The 22,545-nt window shown below is 58.5% G+C and overlaps 2 protein-coding genes across 2 annotated transcripts in view; both read left to right on the top strand.

Moving 5' to 3' along the window:
- Positions 1-1,989, top strand: NPW (neuropeptide W). The gene is made up of 2 exons (XM_085075334.1): positions 1-472; positions 1,605-1,989. The coding sequence occupies exons 1-2, from the start codon at positions 77-79 to the stop codon at positions 1,638-1,640; spliced, it is 432 nt and encodes a 143-aa protein (XP_084931460.1). The 5' UTR covers positions 1-76; the 3' UTR covers positions 1,641-1,989.
- A 7,261-nt stretch (positions 1,990-9,250) lies between these two features.
- The window catches only part of NHERF2 (NHERF family PDZ scaffold protein 2), a 31,411-nt gene continuing 18,116 nt past the window's right edge, over positions 9,251-22,545 (top strand). Inside the window, exons 1-2 of the mRNA XM_085074327.1 lie at positions 9,251-9,561; positions 13,428-13,676. Coding sequence (XP_084930453.1) covers positions 9,352-9,561; positions 13,428-13,676 — 459 coding nt within the window. The 5' untranslated portion in view covers positions 9,251-9,351. The remainder of the gene's footprint in view (positions 9,562-13,427; positions 13,677-22,545) is intronic.

The raw sequence follows: 22,545 nt of genomic DNA, 5'->3' as shown, positions 1-22,545 counted from the left end.
GGGGCGCAGGTTCGGGGCAGCCGTCGCTGGGGCGCCCGGGGCCGGGCACAGCCCTGCCCGCAGCCTGCCCTGCGCCATGGCGAGGGGACAGCTGTCGGGGGGCGCCTGGGGGGCTCTGGTGCTGCTGGGGCTGATGCTGCCGGCCGCCCCGGCGGGCGCCTGGTACAAGCACGTCGCCAGCCCCCGGTACCACACGGTGGGACGCGCCTCGGGGCTGCTGATGGGGGTCCGCCGCTCTCCTTACCTCTGGCGGCGGGAGCTGCCGGCCGAGCCCCCCCGGCAGCCCGGGACCCCCGCCGGGGAGAGCCCTCCGGCCCCGGACCGCCCCGCCGGGGAGAGCCCCCCGGCCGCCGCTGCAGCCCCTCCGCCCGGCCCCGGCCGCCTCCTGCAGCGCCTGCTCCGGCGGGGATGGGGATGGGGTGGTCCCCGCCCGGCCCCCGCCAGACCCCCGCCCGGGCCCCGCCAGCCTCAGGTAAGGCGCGGCCCGACGGGACGGGGCGATCCGGGGGGATCCCGGGGGTTCCGGGGGATCCCGGGGGTTCCGGGGGCGCGGTCGGTCCGCGGTGCTGCGGGATACTCGAGGGGTGCGATCGTGCCCGGGATGTGGAGCCCTGCGGTCCCCGTGCGGCTCCCGGGGTGCTGGGGGGTCACCGGGGCATGGGGTGCGGGGAGCCTAACAGGGTTTCATCAGGAAATTGGGGTGCACCGTGTCAGCAGGTGAGTGGGGGCTTGGGGGGCTGCGTTTGCCTGTAGGGAGGGAAAAATTCTGGATGAAGTGCCCAAGGTCAGGCTGGACGGGGCTTGGAGCAGCCCGGTCTGGTGGAAGTTGTCCTGCCCGTGGCAGAGGTTGGAACTGGAGGATCTTTAAGGTTCCTTCCAACCGAAACCATCCCAGGATTGTAGGATTTCTGTGCATCTGGGGCATCACAGACCTGCGGGACTGAGCCGCCCGTGCCGGAGGGGTGGCTGTGGGGTATCCAAGGGGTATCCAAGGAGTTTCCCTGGCAGCCTGGTGATGCTGGGATGCTCCCAGCACTGTTCCCCTCCCAGCACCCCTATCCTGCCCCTCGGGGCTCTGGCTCGGGGCTCACTCCAGGCTTTACATTTCTTTCCTCTTATGTAAAGCCGGAGCAAACATCCAGCTGAAATCCACTGAGGCTTTCAGCCGTTGGATCAGCCCCTGAAACGTGTAGCTATATTCCTCCCCCACTTCGTTTTTTTTGGGAGGAAATCTGGGATTAGAATCATTTCGGGAAAGCCCGGACAGGTCAGTCTGTGCTGTCCTGTTGCCTCTTGCAGCCTGGCCGTGCACATCCCATGGACTGCAGGGACACACGTGTGATTTCCCACCCAAATTCCCACCGGGAGCCCTGTGGACAAATCCAAACCCGATATTTGGGTCTGTGTGGGGTTTATCTGCGTGCACAGTGACACAAAGGGAATCTGGAGGTCAGATCTGAGCCTGTGGAGGAGGAGACTTGACGAAAATTGTGAAGGGAGCTGCGGTTTGAACACTGCACTGAGGGGAAATGGGGTCCCGCGAGGGGAGGGAGGCGGTGCTGGAGCTGGATGCTCCCAAATAACCCATCCTCTTCTCCTTCCAGCTCTTCCCGCTTGAAGACCTGGCTCTGAGCCGCTGAGGGAGCTGCTGGAGACGCTTCACCGAGTGCCCCAGGTGGGAATGGCTCACCCGGCGGCAGGGAAGGCTCTCCTCGGCGCATCTCTGACCTCTCCGAAACCACACAGACAAAGACATCCCAAAAAAAATCCGATTTCTCACGGCTGCTGCCCAGCCGCAGCGGTAAACTCATCTCGTTTCCAGGTCAGCCTCGCGCTATGAACTTGGGGGAGAAAGAAACAGGGGAGATGTTTATTTTTGTTGATTTTTTTTTACATTTCTGTACCGGCTTGGTTGCAATCTGATGTAAACATGTACTGTTCGCTTCCTCGGAACCTGCCCTCATTAAAATGAGATGTGATCAAAGGAAACTTTTGGCTCCCTGGTGCTGTCGTGGGGTCTTGGTGGGATTTTTTTAAAGAGCAAAACCTGCTCTGGCTCTGCATGGGGCAGACATGTCAGCTGTTGGGTGCCTCCCAGATTTTTCTGACATGATTTAACTCCTTGACACAATTTTTTTTTTCTGCAGTTTTACAGTGAATCTCTTTTACTGCCTGTCGGGGAGTTGCTGCCAGGCCAAGTGCCAATTCAGATGACAAAATTTCGGGATATTTCCTCAACTGGGCTGTACAAAAGCTCTGCCAGCCCTCACTGCTCTGGCTGTGTTTTGCCTGCTCAGGGTTTAATTTCTCTGTATTCCCACCGATGGAAATAAATGTCAATCCCCATTAGAAGAGGAAGAAGCCTCAGGGCTGGGCAGGAGCACAGGGGGAAGGGGTGTTGGAGTGGGTGGGATCTGGGATTTAGGGAAAACTGGTGTTTTGGGGGTTGAGTCTGCCACTGCTGAGCTTTAACCCGCTGGTGGATTTTGCAGGAAATCTGAAAAAAAAGGAACATTTCCACCCCTCTTAGATGAACCTCCTGCTCCTGCCAAGGTTTGTGGTGCCTTTGGTTGGGATCTGGAGGGAAAAACCAGCAGCCATCAGCCCCTGGGGTGGCCATGAGGCCGATTGCCCTTCTCCAGGAAAAGAAGGGATAAAATGAGGTAGAAAAAGAGATAAAATGAGGTAGAATAAGGGATAAAATGAGGTAGAAAATGGGATAAAATGAGGTAGAACATGTAAAGCTCAGCTTCGATCAGGAGGTTGCATGGGAGGATGATGGATGAGGGTATGAGAGACTCTTATCTGTCTGAAGCTAACACTTGAACCTAACAATTGCTGGAGTGAACCCTGTGAGACACTCAGTGAACCACAAACCCTTCACTCCTCACCTTGGAAAATCATTTTCCCTGTTGAGCATGAGCTGATTCCCCACTGGGGCTGTAAAATAATTTCATCTGTGCTCCCAGCTCTCCGGAGACATCTGGGCTTTCCCTGGGGGTGAATGAGCACAGGAAAATGGCAGGAAGCTTAAAAAGGCATTTAATTACCCTCCCACCTCAGGGCAGGACCCAGCCATCCCTAATGGATGTTAATCTGATCCTTTCCAAAGGCTGTTCCTGGGGGAGATCCCACATTCCCCACGCTCTTCCCACCACATCCCCCTTGCTCCAGGGGGTTTTGTGCCCAGACCAGGGAGATCCCAGCGCTTGGGCCACGGGGACAGAGTGTTGAGAGCCCCATGGATGCTCCAAAGTGAAATGCAGCCGCGGGGAGGAATGCCAGCATCTGGGATTGGCAGCTGGGAGCAAAGTGAGGGACAAAAGTGTTTGAGAGGAGCATGGACAGACCCAGAGGTGCAGCAGGACATTCCCAGTGTCCCCCCGATCCCCCTGGGCAGCTTTGCAGGGAAAACTGCCCCGAGGAGGGCAATTCCAGCACCTCTTTGGGCTTTGGGAGATGTGGGGAGATAAGAACTCCCCAGGCAGTGGTGAGACAGTTCATCCCCTCCCTCCTACCCTGTCCCTGGGCTGTGGAGTGGTGGACAAGAGGTGCCAGCAGTGCAGGGACTGCAGGGACACCCGGGTGGCTTTGCCATGCCCTCCTGTGGTCACACCGATGCCAGGGGCCGGGAGGGGCTGGGAGCTGGCACGGCAGTGAGGATGAGCCCTGTCACCGTGTCCCCATCCCCGTGCCCTTGCAGAGTGGGCAGCAGCCCCCGCGGGTGTCCCTCTGCCTGTGTGGCCCCAAGCCAAGGCCACAGGTCCTGCAAGGGGTGGAAGCTGCAGGTTCTCTCCTGTCTCACTGCTCCAGGTATGGATTTGGGCAGCCCAGAGCTGAGGCTGCTCAGGTCCCCGCTGAGCACACGTGGGGTTTGGAGCTGGATCTGTCCCAGCTCCATGCCCAAGGGGCTGCCTGGGCTCTGGGCAGCTCCAGGAGGAGCTGGCTGATGCTGTGAGGTTTCCCAGGCGGTGCTGCCATCGCCCAGCCCGCCGTGCCAGCGGATGAGGTTTGTTCCAGACCAAAGGCGGGTGAATCCCAGCGACCCTGGCAGGCAGGAAGACGTCCCACCCCGAGCCGGGGCAGCTCCCTTTCCTTCCCGGTTCCCTGGCCTCTCCCAGGGGAGCAGCAGCAGCCGGTGGGGGCTTTGGGAAGGGCTTGGGAAGGGACAGGAACCGGCTGGAGCTGCTGTGAGCTCACCCCGGGCTGGCCTGGGCACACAATGGCTCCTGCGGGTACCAGGAGGAAGAAAACTCCCCGAGGAATTTCCTCCATCGTCGGCTCTGCTCGGAAGCTGCTCCTCAGGGATGCAGGCCAGGACTGAGCACATCTCTGGCTGTGGATGGAAATCCCTTGGGCAGAGCTGGGCGTCCTGGATGGTCCTTGCAGTGGCCCCAGATGTCCCTGTGGGGAGCCCTGGGCTGCAGACGTGGTGCTGGGATGGATCCCATCCCTGCCATCCCCTCCTGTCCACACCTCCCCACTGACACCAGCCAGACAACTGATGGACACTGGAGAAAAGGCCTAGGAGCTGCAGGGATCAGGAGGTGGCAGTACCTCTGTCTCCAAGGTGTCCAGTGTGCAGATGAGGTGGCAATGGAGACTCTGCCATGGATGTCCCCAGCCGAGCAGCCTGGGGCTGTTCTGGGGAGCCTAAGTGGAAACACTGGCTCAGGACCCTCCTGTGGGCTCCACGAGTGTCCCTCAGGTGTCCCCAGGCCCTGCCAGCCTGGAGGTGCCACCCCCATGTTGACTGTACACAGGGCTGTATTTGGGGCAGCTCTGCTGCCGTGGGCATGTGGCACTGGGAGCAGAGGGGACATGTGCCACCAGGAGCAGAGGGGACGTGTGCCACCAGGAACACAGGGGACATGTGCCACAAGGAACAGAGGGGACATGTGCCACTGGGAGCAGAGGTGATCTGTGCCACCAAGAGCGATGGGGACATGTGCCACCAGGAGCAGAGGTGACCTGTGCCACCAGGAACACAGGGGACATGTGCCACAAGGAACAGAGGGGACATGTGCCACTGGGAGCAGAGGTGATCTGTGCCACCAAGAGCGGAGGGGACATGTGCCACCGGGAAGAAGGGGACCTGTGCCACTGGGAGGGAGGGGACCTGTGCCACCAGCAGCAGGTGGTACTGGTGGGGATGGATGCTCCCAGGACTGGTTGCCCCTGCGGATGGATGCTGCTGAGGATGAGTGCTCTCAGGGACAGAGAGCCCCAGTGCTGCTGTCACATCTGTGTCCCTGCTGTGGCAGGCATGGTGACACCATCAGCAGCACCAGCCCAGGCACTGAGCTGTGCCAGCACCAACCTCCTCTCCAGCTGCAGTATCCACAGGGTTTTCCTGCAGGCAGCACAGACATCCCAGCTCTTCCACAGAAAGGTGTTGCTCAGCCTGGCAGGGACAGCTGGTGTCACTCCCACGGGGACACCGTGGGTGCAGAGCAGGGTGTGGGAGCAGCACCCCTGGAATTGTCACCTGGAATCCTCAGGTGTGGCCAGCCTGGCTGGGACTGTGGCCAGCTCCACACCCACCCAGCACCCACCCAGCAGCACCAGCCCCTTCAGCTCAGCTGCCACAGCTCTGCCACCTCCTGCAGCTCATAAAGGACCTGCCAGCTTGTGCAAGACAGATCTCCCAGCTCTCGGCAGCATAGCTGAACTTTCTGGACTTTCACAACCCGCCAAACCTGTAATTAATCCTCCTAATGATCAGTTCTCCTTCCATCCCCATCAATCTAACCTGGGAAATGTTTACAGCTCAATAGTGCCACACACAGAGGCTCGGAGGGAAAATGAGATGGTGTTTGTTATGAGCTCTCCTCTCATTCCTGGTTCCCCCGGCAGCACAAATAAATCATCCCCTTTGAAATCATCCCCTGGGATCAGGCAGGCCCAACAGCCCCACGCTGAGGGATGGTGAAACAAGGGAGGAGTGAGCACAGAGCATCCGAGCCAGTGGGAAAGCCCAAGCTTTCATTATATTATATAATTTTTTAATTATCTAATTATTTATATAATTTTTTCATTAATTATTATAATTTCATTAATTATTACAATAAATAATATAACGAAATGATAATAATTAATTTCATTAATTATTATAATTTCATTATATTATTCCCAGTTAGGGCTAATTACCGCAGTGGCAACAGCTCTGCAGGGATCATCCACCACCAGCTGCATCCCTGAGCTCAGGCAGAGCTCCCACCACACCCAGCAGAAGGTGCTGGGTGCCCAAACCCCCCTGGGAAGTGAACCCCCAAACCCCCCTGTGCCCAGCAGTGAGCCCCAGCTCCGGGGTGGAAGGCTGGGTGTGGAATGGGATGTGGATAAACAGCAGTACTGCTGAGGAGGAGGAGGAGGCTGAGCGGGAGGAAGAGCATCACCCTGCCAGCTGCTCGCAGGGCTGGGAAGGAACTGGAGTGTCAGGAAACAAGGAGCACCCAGGTCGTTCCTCACCCAGCAAAGCTGGGCAGGATGAGCTCAAGGGAGTGACCAACACCCCGGGAGAGGGATGGGCTGAGTGGGACACAACGAGGACACAGCTCTGCCCAAAGCCACCCAGCGTGGAGCCACGAGTGAGACATGGGCTCTTGGCATCTTAGAAATGTGTGTCCTACAGCAGGAGAGACCCAAAGGCTTGGGGAAAACCTCACACTGCTTTGGAAATTCTGCCACAGCCCAGCGACTCCATCATCAGCCATCCTCCTCCTCCTCCAAGAGCTCCTCACCCTTCCAGGCTGAGCAACCTCAGACCAGCTGAGCATCTCCCAGCTTCTGAACCAAGATGGACTTTGTGGCTCCCAAAATCCCCACTTGCACCTGCCGGGGAGCCTGCAGGGTGACTCTGATTTCCATAGCTGGCAAAGTCTTCCCAGCACCTGTATTTTGGCTCAGAGCTGCAGGGATCATGCCCAAAGCCATCGGGGCAGGATGCAGGTGGAATTCTCTGCCACTGCTCAACCCAGTGCAGGGAGGCAATTGGAAGCAGATGTTGACCAAAAAAAGAGCTCCAAACCCTTCCAACCAGTGAGCTCACAGGTCCCTGGACTGCCTGTGCTCCCAGGCAGGCACAATCCAGGCTTAAATATCTGCCCAAATCAAAACACGCGGAAATTTGAATGGAAAAATTCTGCCTGAGCAGGATCTGCTGGATTTACCCAAGGCTCTGTCATTCCAGGGTGCAGGAAGCTCTCTGTGCTCTTGCATTTTTTTTTTTTTTTTCAATGAGACTTGGGAGGGATGGGAAAAAGCAGGATGGGAAGAACCAAAGGGATTTTGTGCCTGGTGAGGATGCACCTTTTCACAACGTGTTTTCATGTTCTTTGCAGCTCTTTCTCCATCAGCTGCAGTGAAAAAATGCAGCATTTTCCTGTGAGCTGTGGCTGTGCCAAAGGAGGCACCAAGCTGGGTGTCCCAGGACAGGCAGGATAGCCCAGAGCTGTGTGCCACAAAGTAGAGGGATCACGAAATAAGTGTCCCATTTCAGCCTCACAAGGTGCTCAGGCAAAGATCCAGTGCTGAGTCAGAGCTCTACTAAGTTCCCTGTGTTCTCTACAATAAATAGATGGATTTTTGGAGGGAAAAAATGCCTCTTGGAGGCGAAAAAAATCAATAAACCCAGGTTACGCTTGAGAAAATGCTTGTGCTTAAAAAGAGCATTAAAAAAAAAATCAAACAACTGGTGTTTTTTTTTTTTTTAAATTTGCATGCTCCCAATGCTTTTAAAAAGACATCCAAAAGGGTTAAAATACTCGCTCTGACCACCCGAAAGATTTCCTACCCACCGTGTTTTTACTGCTCTGAATCAAAAGAAAAACTTTTTGGTTCAAATAAACTTGAAACAATTCCTTCTCCTCCTCCCCCCCCTCCCTCCAGTTTTTTTGGTTTAGCCAGTGAGTGGAAAAATCAATTATTCGCACTCCTCTAGGCCGATAAAAAGCTTCAGGAGTCCACAAAGAGGCTCCAGGGAGCACTTGTGTTGTACAGAAAATAAAATGATCTGTGGGTTTCTCAGCTCTCCTCTCGTGTCACCCAGGATGTTGTGCTGAGCTCGGCGCTTCTGGAGGAGCCTTGGTGGGGCCAAAGCATGGTCACTGGTGGAACTCAAACATCCTGCTTTGGTGGGACATCCCATCCTCCTGGTGCCTGCAGGGAATGAGGTGGGGAGAACTGACAGGGAGAAATAATGCTGTGATTTTCCAGGATGTGCTCTCCACGCATCTTTTTGGTTCAAGGGAGTTTAAGAGTGACTTTATGTGCGAAGGCAGTGGAAGGAGGGTTTTTTTTAGCAAACTACATGTCGAAAGTAAATCAATATTAATTTTTGGAGGCTTTTATTTCCAGCCCCCAGCTGGCTGCTGTGTTTGCTTCAGTACTGTAAAATCTGGTAGGAAAGGAGGAACACTGCAGAGGAAGGCCTGGGAACCTGTGATAAAGGAATGTGACACTCAGTGCCATCACTGTGACAGCTGCCCTGGGTCATGTCCTCCTCGTCAAAGACTTCAAGGAAATGAAGATGAGGAATGCAAAAAGGTGAAGATGAGGATCTCTGTGTTTGATTAAACAGAGTCCAGGTGAAACCCGCATGGCCTCTGCCAGGGTCAGCTGGGATGGAGCAGGAGACTTTCCACACCAGGAGCCATGGAATCCTGCAATGGTTTGGGATGGAAGAGACCTCAAAGCCCATCCAGTGCCACTCTGTACCACGGGCAGGGACACCTTCCACTGTCCCATGCTGCTGCAAGGGTGGCCAAGGGTGGCCTTGGACACTTCAGGGATCCAGGGGCAGCCACAGCTCCTCTGGGCACCCTGTGCCACAGGGATCCAACCGGATGGCTGCTGCTGGAAGGGTTTTGGCCCCGGGGCTCCATCAGCTGCCGGTGTCGGTGTCGATGCTGGTCCCGGTGCTGATTCTGGTGCCGATGCCGGTGCCGGTTCCCGGTGCCGATGCCGATGCTGGAGCCGGTGGCGATGCCAGTCCCGGTGCCGGTTCCCGGTGCCGATGCCGGTGTCGCCACGCCCGCCCCGTCCCTCTCCGCAGCTCCGCCCCGTCCCCTCCCGTCCCGCCGCCGTCCCCGCCCGCCGCGCTCCCGGTGCCGCGGGGCAGCCGCAGCATGGCCGAGCTGCGCACCGCCCCGGCCCCGGCCCCGGCCCCCTGCCCCGCCGCCGCCCCGCTCCCGCCGCCGCCCGCAGCCGCAGCCCCGCTCGCAGCCCCGCTGCCAGCCCCGCTGCCGGCCCCGGTCCCGCTCCCGGCCCGCCCCTCCGCTCCCGCCCCGGGCCGCCCATAAAAGCGCCCCGCGCCGCCCAGCCTCCCGCCGCCGCCGCTCACCGCCGGCCATGGCCAAGGACCAGCTGAAGCCGCGGCTGTGCCGAATGCTCAAGGGGGAGAGCGGCTACGGCTTCCACCTGCACGGCGAGAAGGGCAAGAGCGGCCAGTTCATCCGCAAAGTGGAGCCCGGCTCGCCCGCCGAGGCGGCGGGGCTGCGCGCCGGGGATCGCGTCGTGGAGGTGAACGGGCTCAACGTGGAGCAGGAGACTCATCACCAGGTGCGGCCGCGGGGCTGGGGACAGCGGGGACAGGCACGGCGCGCCCCGGGCTGACCGTGGTGGTGTCCAGCTCCAGCCTCCCTGCGGCCGAGCAGAGCGGGGGTTTCACTCCAAAAATCCCCGCTGGAGCATCCCCGGCCTGGGCGGCGTTTGGGGGCGCGGGGTGGGGTTGGTGCCCCCCGAATGGGCTGCAGATGGGCTGAGGGTACCCCGGGACTCCCTGCCCTGTTCGGGGTCTCGCTGCCGGGCACGGGGTGTCGGAATGGCAAATGTCAAGGTGGCAAAGCAGAAGGTGTGTGGGGCTGGGCAGGGCTCTGCCGCGTTATGCAATCTGTGGTGGAAAGGAATGGGGAGACCCGGGCTTTATTTCCGGCTCTGCTGTGGGTTTTCTTGGCTGCTTTGGGCGAGCTGCGCCTGCTTGTGCAGCCCGGAGTGTAGGAAGATGCCTTGAAATCTCCAGATAAAGCCGTGCAGATGTTCAGCAGTTGGGCTGGCCAGACGGCGATAGGGCTTGGAGGGGAGTCGTGGCTCTCTCTGACCGCGGCTGTGACTGGGGAGCTCCGAGGAAGCTGTTTCTCTGCTCGCCAACAGAAGCTGTTTCAGGCTGTGGCATTTTCTGCTTGTAAAACTGAAACTCGTATTTGTCAAACGATTTAGTCTGAAAAAACCCAAGAAATGCATTAAAAAAAAAAAAAAGCGAGGAGAAGAAAAACAAGCAATGAGGTTCAAGCTGCTCCAGTCCTGCTGGACACTCGGAGCCTGGCAGGGGCACAATTTGCCTCGTGGCTCATGGGGCTCTGCAGGATTTAGTGTTTCAGTAAATTAAAACATCTGGTCAGCCCCGCTGCCAGCGCTGCGTGGGGGCAGAGCTGGGATGTGCCTCCACCCCCAGAGTTTTGGGGGGCTGTGGGTTCCCAGGCCTCACCCCCAGGTGTGGATGTTGCAGTGCTGAAGGTGAGGCTGAGCCTCCCAGGTGGCTCCACTAAAGCCTTGTGGACTCCTCCCGGTGAGCCTGGTGGGGTTCCGTGCCTCACTGAGCTTGTTTTGAAGATCTGAGCCAGCTGTGTGAAAGTTGATGTTTGTCCTGAGTGCGATTTCAAACCCCTTGAAGGAGGATCCCCATCTTTGATCTGGCTGGGCAGGAAGGAGCGCTGTGTTCCTGTGGTGCCTTGGAAGCCACCAGAGCTCCCTGCTGGAGCTGGGCTGCTGGGGACAGGCGATAGCAGAGCCAGCTGTGTCTTTGAAACGTGCTGGGGCTTCCCACGAGGTCAACCGAAATGGGAGGGGGAAATTTCTCTTTCTTCCATTTGTTTTTTTTCGCTGCTGGCGGCAGGATGGGGCGCTGGCACTCGCTGCCTGCTGGAGAGCAGTGATTGGAACAGGGTGTCCCATCCAGGGTGTCAAGGAACTCGGTGCTGCCATGGCACTGGGATCGATGAGCGTGCAAGTGGTGGCAGCAGGAGCAGCCCTGCCTGCTCTGGGATCACCCTTTTTCCTGCCTCAGTACCACAAGAACCTCTTCCTTCCCCCTAGAGCTACCCAGCACCGATGGGCCATGGGAAGGGCAATGTCCTGGTGGGTCACACGCCCATGGCTTTGAGCAGCCACCTCACCTTGGCTCTCCTCGTGCTGCTCCTTGCCCAGCCTTGAATAAGTAACACTTCTCCATGTGCATCGGGATGGAGCCCACAGCAAACAAGGCCTTGCTGTTTGGGTGTAACTGTGCTTCCAGCTGAAGCTGGCAGCATTTTTGCCTTTGTTCTCTGTTTTTTTCCCTGGCCTTGCCCAAGGAGCGAAGGCAGAACGTGTTCTCGGGGCGTTTCATGTCTCGGATGCAGAGCTGCATCCTGGCTCCTGGCTTCCTTGGAGCTGGGCAGAGCCACAGTGCCTGTCCTCCTGCTGTGCCCGCAGCAGGGAAAGCCTCCTGGTCGCTGGCAGCATGGAGCAAGGCAGAGACACCTCTCCGGGAGCTGCTCCTGGTGGCACCGTGAGTCCCTTCCTGGGCGGCTCTTGTTTGGCAAGGGTGGAAGGGCCCCGGCCGGCTCTGCCGGGCTGGCGCTGCTCTCACCGGGGGTGAAAGTCTGTTTGGGTGGAGCTGCGGAAATCATGGGGCTGGGTCGGGTGCTGAGAAGGTCCCAGATGTGCGGGAGACACTGCATTGTCTCCAGAAGCCAGGAGGACTCGAGGCTGGGAGCATGGCTCGGAAGCGGGTATGGCGCCGGGCAGGAGCGCGCCAGGGGCTGCTGCTTTGCCTGCCACCTCTCTGCGGTGTCCCCAGGGAGCCCTGCTGCCCCTCACAGCCCCTTCTGCTCATCCTGCTCACGGGGAGGGGGCCGTGGGGTGCTCTGTGCCGCTCTCCATCCCTGCCTGCCTCAGTCCCCAGCACTTTGCTCCATAACTGCTCTCGCTGTGGCTGTTGGGGACCTCAGCAGTGGGGTGAGTCTGTCACCACTCCACACTGCCTTTGCACCCTTCTGCTGTCCCTCTGCGTTTTGCTGCCAATTGTGGGACCCCTGCGATTCCCTGTGCTGCCTGGAGCACCTGCAGGGTTTGGGGACATCACTGCAGGAGCAGCACGTTCCCCATCTGCATCCCTGTGCCGCACACTGGCTGCTGCAGCCAGGTCCCCTCTGGGAGAGGTGGCACTGCCGGTGTCAGCAGCACGGGCTGGTGTCACATGTAAAGGGATCTGAACGGGAGCAGATGGATGCTCTGGGCCTGATGGATCAGCACCCTCCGGGCTGCTCAGGGTGGGAGCCCCAGGGTCGCTGCAGTGGATGAGTTAGTTCAGCACAAGCAGCCTTGTCTGCAGCCTGTAAATTTCTTGTGGGCTGGTTTTTTTTTCTTGTTTGCAGATACCGGCTCTGCTGACCTTGAGTGCAGCTTGCAGGGAGTAAATAAACGCTGGTTAATTGCGCATTAGGCTCGTTTGTCGCTCTAACCTTGGCGTGTCTGGCCACTGTGACCTAGATGAGAGCAGGAGCCCTGCGAGGAGCCCAGGGCTGCTTTTGGGGGTGCCCAGCACGGCTGGGGTGTTCAGGGCCACCCCGTGGCTGGGGATGGTGGCTGAGCAGCACTGCCAGCGATGCCAGCCCTCCTCCTCCTCGGGATGAAGCCTGTGCAGGGAGGAGGTGCCCTCAGTGGCTGCCAGCAGTGAGTCTGGAGGTGGTTTCTGTGTGGATGTTCTGGATTTTCCATTTCCATCCCAGCCCACCCTGGTGGGATTTACCCCCTGCCTGGCTGCAGGATCAGCTCCTCCTGGCTCTCCGTGCTGTGAGCGTCTGTCGGAGCCTCTGCCAGTCACTGATCTCTGCGAAGGAGCTGGGCAGCAGCAGGACAATGTCCCCATTCAGCACTGTCCCCTGGAGCTCGATCCTGGCAGGGATGGGCCCATCTCCCTCTCCCAGCACTGGCTGCTTGTATCTCCACTGGTCCCCAGCACAGACTGGGCATGGATGCATGGATTGAGCTGTTTCTTTCCCAAATCTGCCTGTAGCCTGCACAATGCTGTGGTGGGGGACAGCCCAGCCCCCAGCTGCCCACAGGGGTGCTTGGAGCCTTCCTGTGCCCCTCAGCTCACACCCTGCCCTGGTTATGGGACTAGAAAGATACCCTGGATGGAGGAAATGAGGAGGTTTGCTTGGTGGGGACAGTGCCAGGCAGAGGGTTGCTGATGCTCGTGGGGCAGTGACAGCCTCTGTGGAAGATCCTGGCTGAGCAGGGTGGGTGATCTGGGCAGAGCTGCTGGAATGACCAGCAAACCTTCACCCAGAGCGAAGCTGCAGCATTGTGGGGGAGCTGACAGCCCTTGTGTGCAGCTCCTGCCACCCCCCAGCATCCCGCTGAGCTGTCCCTGTCACCCGCAGGTCGTGCAGCGCATCAAGGCCGTGGAGACAGAGACACGCTTGCTGGTGGTGGACAAGGAGACAGACGAGTACCTGTGCAGCCTGCGGCTCACCTGCACCGAGGACATGGTGCACAACGGCATCCTGCTGGGCTCGGCCGGCCCCGCCAAGGCCAGCGACAACGGCGAGCTCTGGAAGCCACAGCTGGACCTGGGCGGGGGCAACCTGCAGAGGCATTCCCACAGCTTCTCCTCGCACGGCAGCAGGAAGGTGAGGCTGTGGGGAGCGGGTGTGACCCCCTGAGATCTCCTTCCTCTTGTCCCATCGGAGAAAAACGGTCTGAGTGTGACTGGCAGCTCGGGGACCCCGCTGTGTCCCAAGGTGCCCTTGGGAATGTCTCCCTCCGGGCAGTGCTGGCTGTTGGGAGTTGTGCATTCCCTCCCCTGCCGTGCCCCAGCCAAGGTCGGTGTCCCAGCCTGGATCCCAGCCTGTCTCCCAGGACAGGCTGCTCAGAGCAGACGTGGCCAAGCTGGAGCTCATGAATGAGCTTCTCTCCCTCCATTATTTGCAGGAGGGAGGGAACATCTGGGGCGAGCGTGTTCGCAGCTTTTTGCTGAAATAGGAAGGAAATTGGCTCTTTTTAAGTGGCCTGGGTCTGGGCTGTGATTCGGCACTAAGTGCCTTTTATTGGTAAACTCCTTTCCAAAAGGAAAGGAATTCAGGGTGGAAAACGTCCAGTTTCCATGGCTGCCGGGGCTGGCGGAGACGGCGCAGGCTTGTGCTGGGCTGATAGCAGGGCTGGCTCCGGGGCTGCCCTGCTCCAGGTGGGAGTGTGGCAGGAGCTGTGTGGCTGTTGTGTGGCCGAGCTGGGTGCTCCAGCGCTGCTCCACAGCCATCTGTCCCCGCCTGTCCCTGTTGCCACTCCTGTGCTGCTGGGCATGAGCAGTGCTGCTCAACAGGCTCCTCCAGCACGGAGCTGCTGTGAGCTTCCCCCTCCTCCTCCTCCTCACCTTCCTCCTCCTCCCTGGGGGCTCTGCAGGAGCTGCAGTGCCAGGTCGGTCCCTGTCCCCTCAGACCAGAGCTGACCAAGAAGTGGCCACTGGGCTGCCAGGAGGACATCCCCATGGCTCGTGTCCTCGGGAGCCTCTCACACAGAAATCCCCCCGTGCAGATGAAGGGTGATGCTGGTGTGAAGCAGGAGCAGCCCTGCAAGGATTAGGGGCTGTCACCTCTGGTCCTTCCCTCTGGAGCCGTTTGGAATCTTGCAGAGGAGGATCCTCCTCGCCTGGGGCTGGCAGGGGCGATCTTGGAGGCAGTGTTTTATTGTTCTTTATTTCTTGCCTGATTTGAAGCGGTTGGATGGTCCGTGTGAGGATGATGATGGCTGTGTTTGCCCCGGGGGTTGGAGCACCGCTGGGAGAGGAGCCATTCCCCAGGAGAGGGTGGCTGGGGTGGCTTTCCCAGCAGGGCATTTCCTCTGGTGCCTGAGCTGTTCCGTGAGCTGGTCGGGATCCAGCAGTGTGTGCTGACGGGAAGTCAGGCCGGGGAACAGCACGGTCCTTTCCGGCCTTTGGGCTTTGGCTCCTCCGAGGAGAGGGTGGGACAGGGAGAGCAGAGCAGGGCTGGGAGGGGAGGAGAGGAGAGAGCTCCCCTCGGAGGGGTTGGGGTTTGCTGGGTGCTTTTCCTGGGCACTCGGTGCTCACTGTGCTGGAGAAGGGGTTGATGTCTGGGCTGGACAAAGGGAGCTGTTTGCAGGGTGATTCCTGCTGGATGGGCAGCTGAGCACGTTGGGCCAGCAGCTGGTTTGCTCCTGCCTCGGCAGCTCTGGGAGAGCTGGGCACTGCCAGCTCTGCTGGCCAAGGTCACCTCAGGGTGACAGAGCTGTGTGTGACTCTGGGGTGAGGTCAGGGGTGACCAGAGCAGCAGGACCTGCATGCTGCTCCTGTGCCTTGCAGAGCTGCTTGATTGAAGGTGATAAAATCTGCTCCAGGCTCTTGCTCTGGGCGGTGTGTCCTTCCTGCTGGCTCCCAAAGAGCTGGGCATGGTGGATAAGGGGTGTTGGACCCCCATTTCTGCCCTGCTCAGCCCCCAGCACCGTGTCCTTCCATGGGGCAGCTCCAGCCTGACCCTAACCCAGCAGATCCCAGGCACTGGAATGTGCAGCTCCAGAGTGTGGGTGGTTTTTGGGAGATTCCTGCCACTGCAGTGGGGCTGTGATACACTCAGACATTTGTCCCCAGCCAGATTTTTGTTGTTTTGAGCTTCCCTGGAGGTGTTAGTGAAGGAGAAAAGGCAGCTCCCTCCCTCCCCCCTGCAGACCTGTGGCCCCAACCTGCCCCTGTGGGAACCAGGGCTGATGCTCCAGGCTGCTCTCAGGGAGCTGCATTTTTGTGAGCAGCATTTGTTTATATAAAGGCTGGAGTTTTCCTGGATTTGAGGCCGGGGTTGTTCAGGGCAGCCTGAAGAGACTGAAACAAAACTGGGAGGGAAAGCTGGTGTTCGTGGTGGAGCAGGGAGGGTGCTCCATGCTGTCCCAGGTTTATTTCCCAAGAGGGGTGACACCCCCAGAGTGCTGCCATGGGTGGGGAGGTCACCCCAGCAGGGACCTCGTGCTCCAGGAACCTCGGGGCTGCCATGAATAATTCAGCATGTATTTAAAATCCTGCCCGGCAGGGCTGGCAGCCAGCAGCTGTGGCTGTCACAACTCTGCTGTCCCCAGCACGGTGAGGACTCGTGCCCTGGGTGGCTGTGGTGGCACAGAACTGTGCCCATTCCCATGTCTGCTGGGCTGGAGGGTTTGCCCCTCGCTGCCCACCCCACTCTCTGTCCCCTGGCAGGCTCTGTGTCCTCCATACCCCTGTCACCAGCAGGTTCTGGTGCCACCAGCCTGTCTCCTGCATTCCCAGGGCTCTGGCTCTGCCCTGGCAGGCTGCAGCACCCCTGGCAGGTTCAGAGGTGGGGCTGAGGGGTCCCAGCATGGCAGGGGCTGCTCTGGGAGCTTGCTGAGAGCTGCTTTAATGGCAAAGGTGCCTTTGGGCTGGGCTGGCTGGCATTAAATGCCTGGGCTGGTGGTGTGTGAAAGGCAGGTGAGCTGCAGGGCTGCCAGGGCCTCATCTGGGTGCTGCTGGCCCTTCCAGATGTGCCCATGGTGGGCAGGTGTCCTGGCCCAGGGCTGGCAGCACCTTTGCAGGGGCTGTGGCTCTGCTGTCCCATCCCACTGGGCACTGGGACCCCATTATGGCCTTAGGGCTGTCCTTGGGATTTGCTGCTTTCTCCAGGTGTGTTTGTAGGAGAAACAAGAGCAACAGCAAAGCCAGAGAGGAGCTGGGGTGATGCAATTGCCTTCCTTCTCTCTCTGCTCACGGGACTGCAGGGGGTGGCTGTGCAAAGGGACCTCTGCAGCCCTTGTGAAGGATAAACTGCTCCAAAGTCTTGAGAACTTTGGAGAACAAACCCACATCTTGTAGCTGCTGGATTCTGGAGTCTGGGAGTTTAAATGGGGGGGAATTAGTGGCTGGTTGTTGATTGTCCCCTGCTCGGGCTGGATGTGTCACCTTAGGATTGGTGCTGGCAGGAGCTGGAAGCAGCAGGGTGGTGTCCCTGGGGTGACACGGGGGTTGTGGCAGCTCCTGAGCCTCCTGCGTGTCTGGGGACAGATGTGCTGCTGTCTGAAGGACGATGGCCTGTTGGGACCCTCAGTCATTTGGGATCAGTGCTGACCTCGAGGCAGTAAATATTTACCTTTCTCTTTGGGTCAGGAGTAAGAACTTCTCTCTGTTGCAAACTAATCCCTGGTGTTGTGATGTCTTCTGCCACAGTGCTGCAAGGGGAGTAACTCAGGACAGATGTTTTTGGAGCACTTTGCCAGCTCAGTTGAGGCCCAAAATTTAGGGCTTGTAGAATAACCACAAAGATGTAATAAAACCAAACATGAGCAGAAATGTCTGCAGCAATTATGCAATTTAAAAAAAAAGTAAATAAGTGGATGGTTTGAATTAAAGCACTTCCCTGCAGCATCTCCCACTGCCCGTGGCAAGCTTGGATCTGCGGGAGAGGGTGATGGGAAGGATGGGAGAGATGGCAAAGCTCAGCCTGGCACAGCCTGGGTGATGCTCCTGCTGGGCAGGCAGAGGTTTGGGGAAACCCTCAGGCACAGAGCCAGGGAGCTGTGGCTGTCCTGGAGCATTCCCTGCCCTTCCACAGCAGCTATTTTTGGGGATGCTGCGGGTGTGAGAGGGCAGAGCTGAAGGGAAGCTGTGATTGAGCCCGTCTGGGTCAGCCTGGGAGCTCTGCGTGCCTCTGCTGAAAAACAAACCCTTTGCAAAGCCATCTGTGAAACCCTTAGTGTGGAGCTGCCTGGGGAACCAGGGCTGTGCTGGCTGAGGAGATGGGATGGGATGGATAAAGAAGGGAAAGATGCCTGCGGGGCTGGAGAGCCTCTGCTCCCCCCAAAATCTTCGCCGTGGGCACTGCTGTGGCCGTGAAGGGTCTGCTTTCCATGGGAGCTCAGCCCGGAGTGGCACAGGGATGCCTCTCTTTTGGGATCAGTGCTTCAGTCCCAAAGCAGCGGCAGGAGCTGGGCGGAGCTGTGGGACAGCCGGCGCTGACCCCGCTGCATTATTGATGTCGCCGGGCTGTGGCATCGCGTGTCACCCGGCTGGGCTGGGCTCGGGAGCTGCTCCAGCTCGGCACCTCGGGAGGGGAGGCTGGAGATGCAAATCCTCAGCCCTGGCAGTGTCCAAGGGCAGGCTGGACGGGGCTTGGAGCAGCCTGGGGTAGTGGAAGGTGTCCCTGCCATGGCTGGGGTGGAATGAGATGGAGATCCTTCCAATCCACACCATTCAGGATTTTGTGATGATTTTTGAGTTTGGGCTGCTGCCGAGGCCAGGAGGCTCCACATCCCCAAACCTTGCAGATCCCCGTGCTGGGAGCAGGGCAGCCCCAGCCCCACACAGCCCTGTCTGCCTGTCCCTTGGCAGTGACCCCGTTCCCTTCTGGCTGCTGTTGGTTTTGGTGTGAGTTCGGGGCTGGCAGTGCTGCCTGCGGTTGGATTTATGGAGCTCCAGCTCTGGCTGGGATGAGCGGCGTGCCCTGGGCATCGGAGGAGGTGCTGGCAGGGATCTGAGCCAAACCCTGCTGCAAACACTCCCTTTCTATATGGGACATTCCCCCCGGGGGTGTGAGGTGAAGAAACCCGTGTGGTGCTTGGCAGGGTGAGCCTCAGCTCCCCAGCCTGGTCCCGCATCCTCCCCGTGCTGCGGGAAGGGCTTTGGATGAAAAGTCCTTCTTTTCGTGCGGGGTTTTGGCTGTGTCCCATCCCCAAAAACTCGGGATGGGCTGTGGGGCAGGGCAGGGGGCTGATTCTCCCCCGGCTCCAGCCCGCCTGGCCCTGCTGGGCAGCGGAGGAGCTGGCCTGGGGGCTATTTTGGTGCCGGGGCAGCGCAGGAAGCTCCTCCCGGGGAGGAGAGCATCCACCCCGCGGCACGAACTTCCTCCGCCGCGGTATTTTTAGTGAAACACAAAGCGGCCGGGAGGCGAGCGGCAGATTAGCATCGGGAGGAGCCGTGCCCTGCCAGGAGCCTTTGTTCCCGGAGCCACACGCTCCCGAGGGATGCTCGGTGCTGCGAGGGGACAGCGGGGTCACCCCGGGACCCCCCAGCTCCCTGCTGCTCCCCCCAGACCCGGCTGCGGGGTGGTGATGGGATGCTGCGGGTGGTCCAGCCGGTGCTGATCCCTTCTGCATCCTCGAGTAATCAAAAACTTTCCCTCGAAATGCTCGGGAAGCTGATATGCGATGGGAGCTGCTGGAAGTGCAGCTCTCCCCAACCCCCTCGGCTCTCAGGGATGGCTTCCAGCAGCTTTCCTTCAAAACCAGCCCTGCTCACGAGTGGGCTCCCGGCCAGCTGTCGATGGTTCTGTTCAATAGCAGAACTATTAAATGGTTTAGAATAAATTAAAAATCTTCTGGCACTGCCGGGGCTTTCTGCGTGTGCCCTGGCAGCTGCACAGAGCCTCTGCTGTGCCTCTGCTCCATCCTTGGAGCTCCTCCAGCCTGCTCGGGCTCGTGGGCTTGTCGTGGCACAGGAAACCTTAAAACAATATTGGGTTTGGGGTTTTTTTTGGAGATTCTCTGTTTATTCCCGAGACCCGAGCGAGTTGTGGAGAAGGGGATGCTCTGCACTTTCCCAGCTGTTTATCCAGGGCTGTCCCAGTGCAGTGTGGATGGATAAATCAGCTCCAGGAGTTGGATCCTGGAGCTGCAAGTGCCTCAGGTGGTGCTGTGGGTCTGGGGGAGTTCCAGCCCCTGGACATGGGGCTGCTCCTGCCTGGGTGGAAGGTGCTGGAGCTGTGGGATTGCTTGTGGGGAATGGAACCACGTGGAGCAAAGGTGCTGCTGGCTTCCAGTGTGAATTCCCAGGCTGGAGAGGGCCAAGGCTGCCAGCTGCCAGCTAGGTACACCTGACTTCCGAAAGAGCTCTTAAAGAGCTCCTTTGAACCCATAAAGCACCACTCCTTGAGTGCTCACAGCCCTGACAATGGGGCATCACTTCTGTGTTGGTCATTCCTGCCCTCCAGCCTTGGGGAGTGAGGCTGTGAGGGGGAATGATGTACCCAGCACTAGAAAAGAGCTCAGAGTGGAAATGAAGGTCTGTTCTGAGCTGCTTCTGTCTCCCAGTCCTTTGGCTGTGGTGTTGCTACAGGCACTGGTGGTGGGAGATTCCAGGTTGGGATATGAGAGATTAAAAATTAAACCTGTAATCAGTAGAGGGTTTTTCCAGATCCACAGCTCTCTATAAATAAGGAACTGAACCCCAAGTCGTTGACATAATTCTTTCTGGCAAGATCCATATTGTAATTTAATTTCATTCCATTTTGCCTGGACTCCTGAATGTTTTGGTTCCATTGCTGTGCACATTCAGACCATGTCCAGACGTGGAGCTGGATTTTCTTGGCTCTGTCTCTCTTTTCACACTAAAACTTTGCAGGAGTTTGTTTCCAGGTACAGAGAGCTGGTGGGAGATGTTTCTTAGTGGTGAGCTTGTGAAAGTCAAATTTTAATTGCTTTATGAGTACTGGGAAGGGAGGAAAGACAATTCCCTGCAGGTGCCAGTGCTGTGAAAGTGTGACAAGTTGCTCTGGGGGCATAGAATTCTGGAATGGTTTGGGTTGGAAGGACCTTAAAGCCCATGCAGTGCCACTCTCTGCCATGGCAGGGACACCTTCCACTGTCCCAGGCTGCTCCAAGCCCTGTCCAGCCTGGCCTTGGACACTGCCAGGGATCCAGGGGCAGCCACAGCTCCTCTGGGCACCTCCCTCCCAGGGAACAATTCCTTCCCAATATCCCATCCATCCCTGCCCTCTGACAGTGGGAAGCCATTCCCTGTGTCCTGTCACTTCATCCTTTGTCCCAAGTCCCTCTCCAGCTCTCCTGGAGCCCCTTTGGGCACAGGAAGGTGCTCTAAGATCTCCCTGGAGCCTTCTCTTCTCCAGGCTGCACAGCTTGGGCTGCCTGGCTGTGGTTGTTTCCCTTGGCAGGACCTCCACTGCTGGCACTGAGCTGTCCAGAGGTGCCTGGGGAGCAGGGAAGGGCTGTCAGCAGCCCTGACTGGGTGTCCCAATGGACTCCTGGGCCTCTCCACCATCAAGTGGGGTCACTGCCTGCCCAGCCCTGGCCGGAGCCCCTCTGCTCCCCGGGGTGTTCTGTGATTAAACCTCTTACAGAATTACAGCTCCTAATCCTGTTAAAGACACGAGCAGCACAAAAGGTGGTGGGAAGGCTAATCCCCCTGCTCCCACCCTTGGGAATGTGGCTCTAGCACCTGGCTGGGTCAGAATTCCCTGGGGAATGGTGCTGTGCCCTGGGAAGGTCTCCAGGGGCTCTTCCCAACCACAGACAGCTCCTGCCTCGCTGTGTCCAGCTGGCTCATTCCTACCACACCAGCAGTCCCTCGTGAGCAGCCAGAGGCCATCCCAGGTAAAGCAGTTAATTCTGGCCTTGGGGTTGTTCATGGTTAGCAGGATTTAATTAAGACAAGCCCTAATTAGTGCTAAGCGGGTGAGTAGTCGGCTTTGCCTGGAAGAGTTCCCTGCTCTTGTCTGGCTCCACTGGCATCGTGGGGCTGAGCAGTGGGGATGTGGTGACCCTGTTTTGTGCTGGAATGTGGGGACAGAAGTCCCCTTGAAGTGGCTGATGGGTAGTTCTGGGTGCCCAAAGCCCTATTTTGGTGTTGGGAGCACTGTTCTGGGGCTGTTCCCTCTTTGCCATGGGCACGGGTGGCAGCATGCCCAGAGCCCCAGCACCAGGCTGTGCCTGTCACCCCTTCACCCCACGGTTATCAGCAGGAGCAGCCGGGGCTGGCACTGCCTCTGGGGTTATCTCAGGAGATCCTCCCCCTGCACCAGCACTGTGCTGTGTCCAGCTGCTCACAGGGCCACCCCAGCCCTTATCTGCCCCAGCCCTGTCCAGCTGCAGATAAGCTCAGCTCCCTGGCTAAGGGCATCATCTGTAGCCCCCTCATCTTTTAAGAAGTTGGGTTTAAAAAATGTCATTTTTGGAGCTGGGTGGGACGAGCCCTGCTGGTCCCTGATTGCATCAGGTCTCGCTGTGATCCCTGTTTCCCAGCAGTGCATGGGATGGAGCTGGTGGCAGGGTTGTGCAATGGGGGCAGTGACAGCAGGGCTGCCTTTTGGAAGGGGAGGTCAAGGGGAACCCCAGCAGAACTGGAGGTTTTGGGTGCTGTGCCCAGCTCAGCAGGTTTTGTGCAGAAGCTTCGACTCGGGGCTTTTTGGGAGAAGCGAGTGGTTTGCACGTCAAGCTGAGGCTTGGCCCCTCAGCCCTGTTGCTTTTTGGAAAACTGCACCCCTGGATGTTTTACTGCAGGATTTCTAAACACAAAATGGCTCACATAGGGTGACCCCGAGCGCGGGTGCCCCGAGCTGGCTTTGCTCTCGGTACGAGGAATGCAGAGGATGTTTGCAGCCCTCCCCCTGCCCCATTTCCTCCAGCGAGCTGGGCTGCCCGGCCAAGACAAATATTGGGAGTAAACTATTGAACTTCCCTGGGCCCAGCACTCACAGAGCAGAGCCTGTTCTCCCCCTTCCTGGGCAGGGGCCGGGCTGGGGGTGCAGATCTGTCCCC

Source organism: Lichenostomus cassidix, chromosome 14, assembly GCF_008360975.1.
Source record: "Lichenostomus cassidix isolate B80296 chromosome 14, HeHo_3.0, whole genome shotgun sequence".
Classification (NCBI taxonomy): Eukaryota; Metazoa; Chordata; class Aves; order Passeriformes; family Meliphagidae; genus Lichenostomus; species Lichenostomus cassidix.
The sequence above is the reverse complement of the archived record's forward strand: the minus strand, read 5'-3'. Positions and strand labels throughout refer to the sequence as shown.

Bases quoted from the DNA above. Each gene is read 5' to 3' on its own strand.
- NPW (XM_085075334.1), top strand. From the start codon at position 77: ATGGCGAGGGGACAGCTGTCGGGGGGCGCCTGGGGGGCTCTGGTGCTG. The intron at 473-1,604 runs GTAAGGCGCGGC...TTCTCCTTCCAG, and splicing joins CCGGGCCCCGCCAGCCTCAG to CTCTTCCCGCTTGAAGACCT.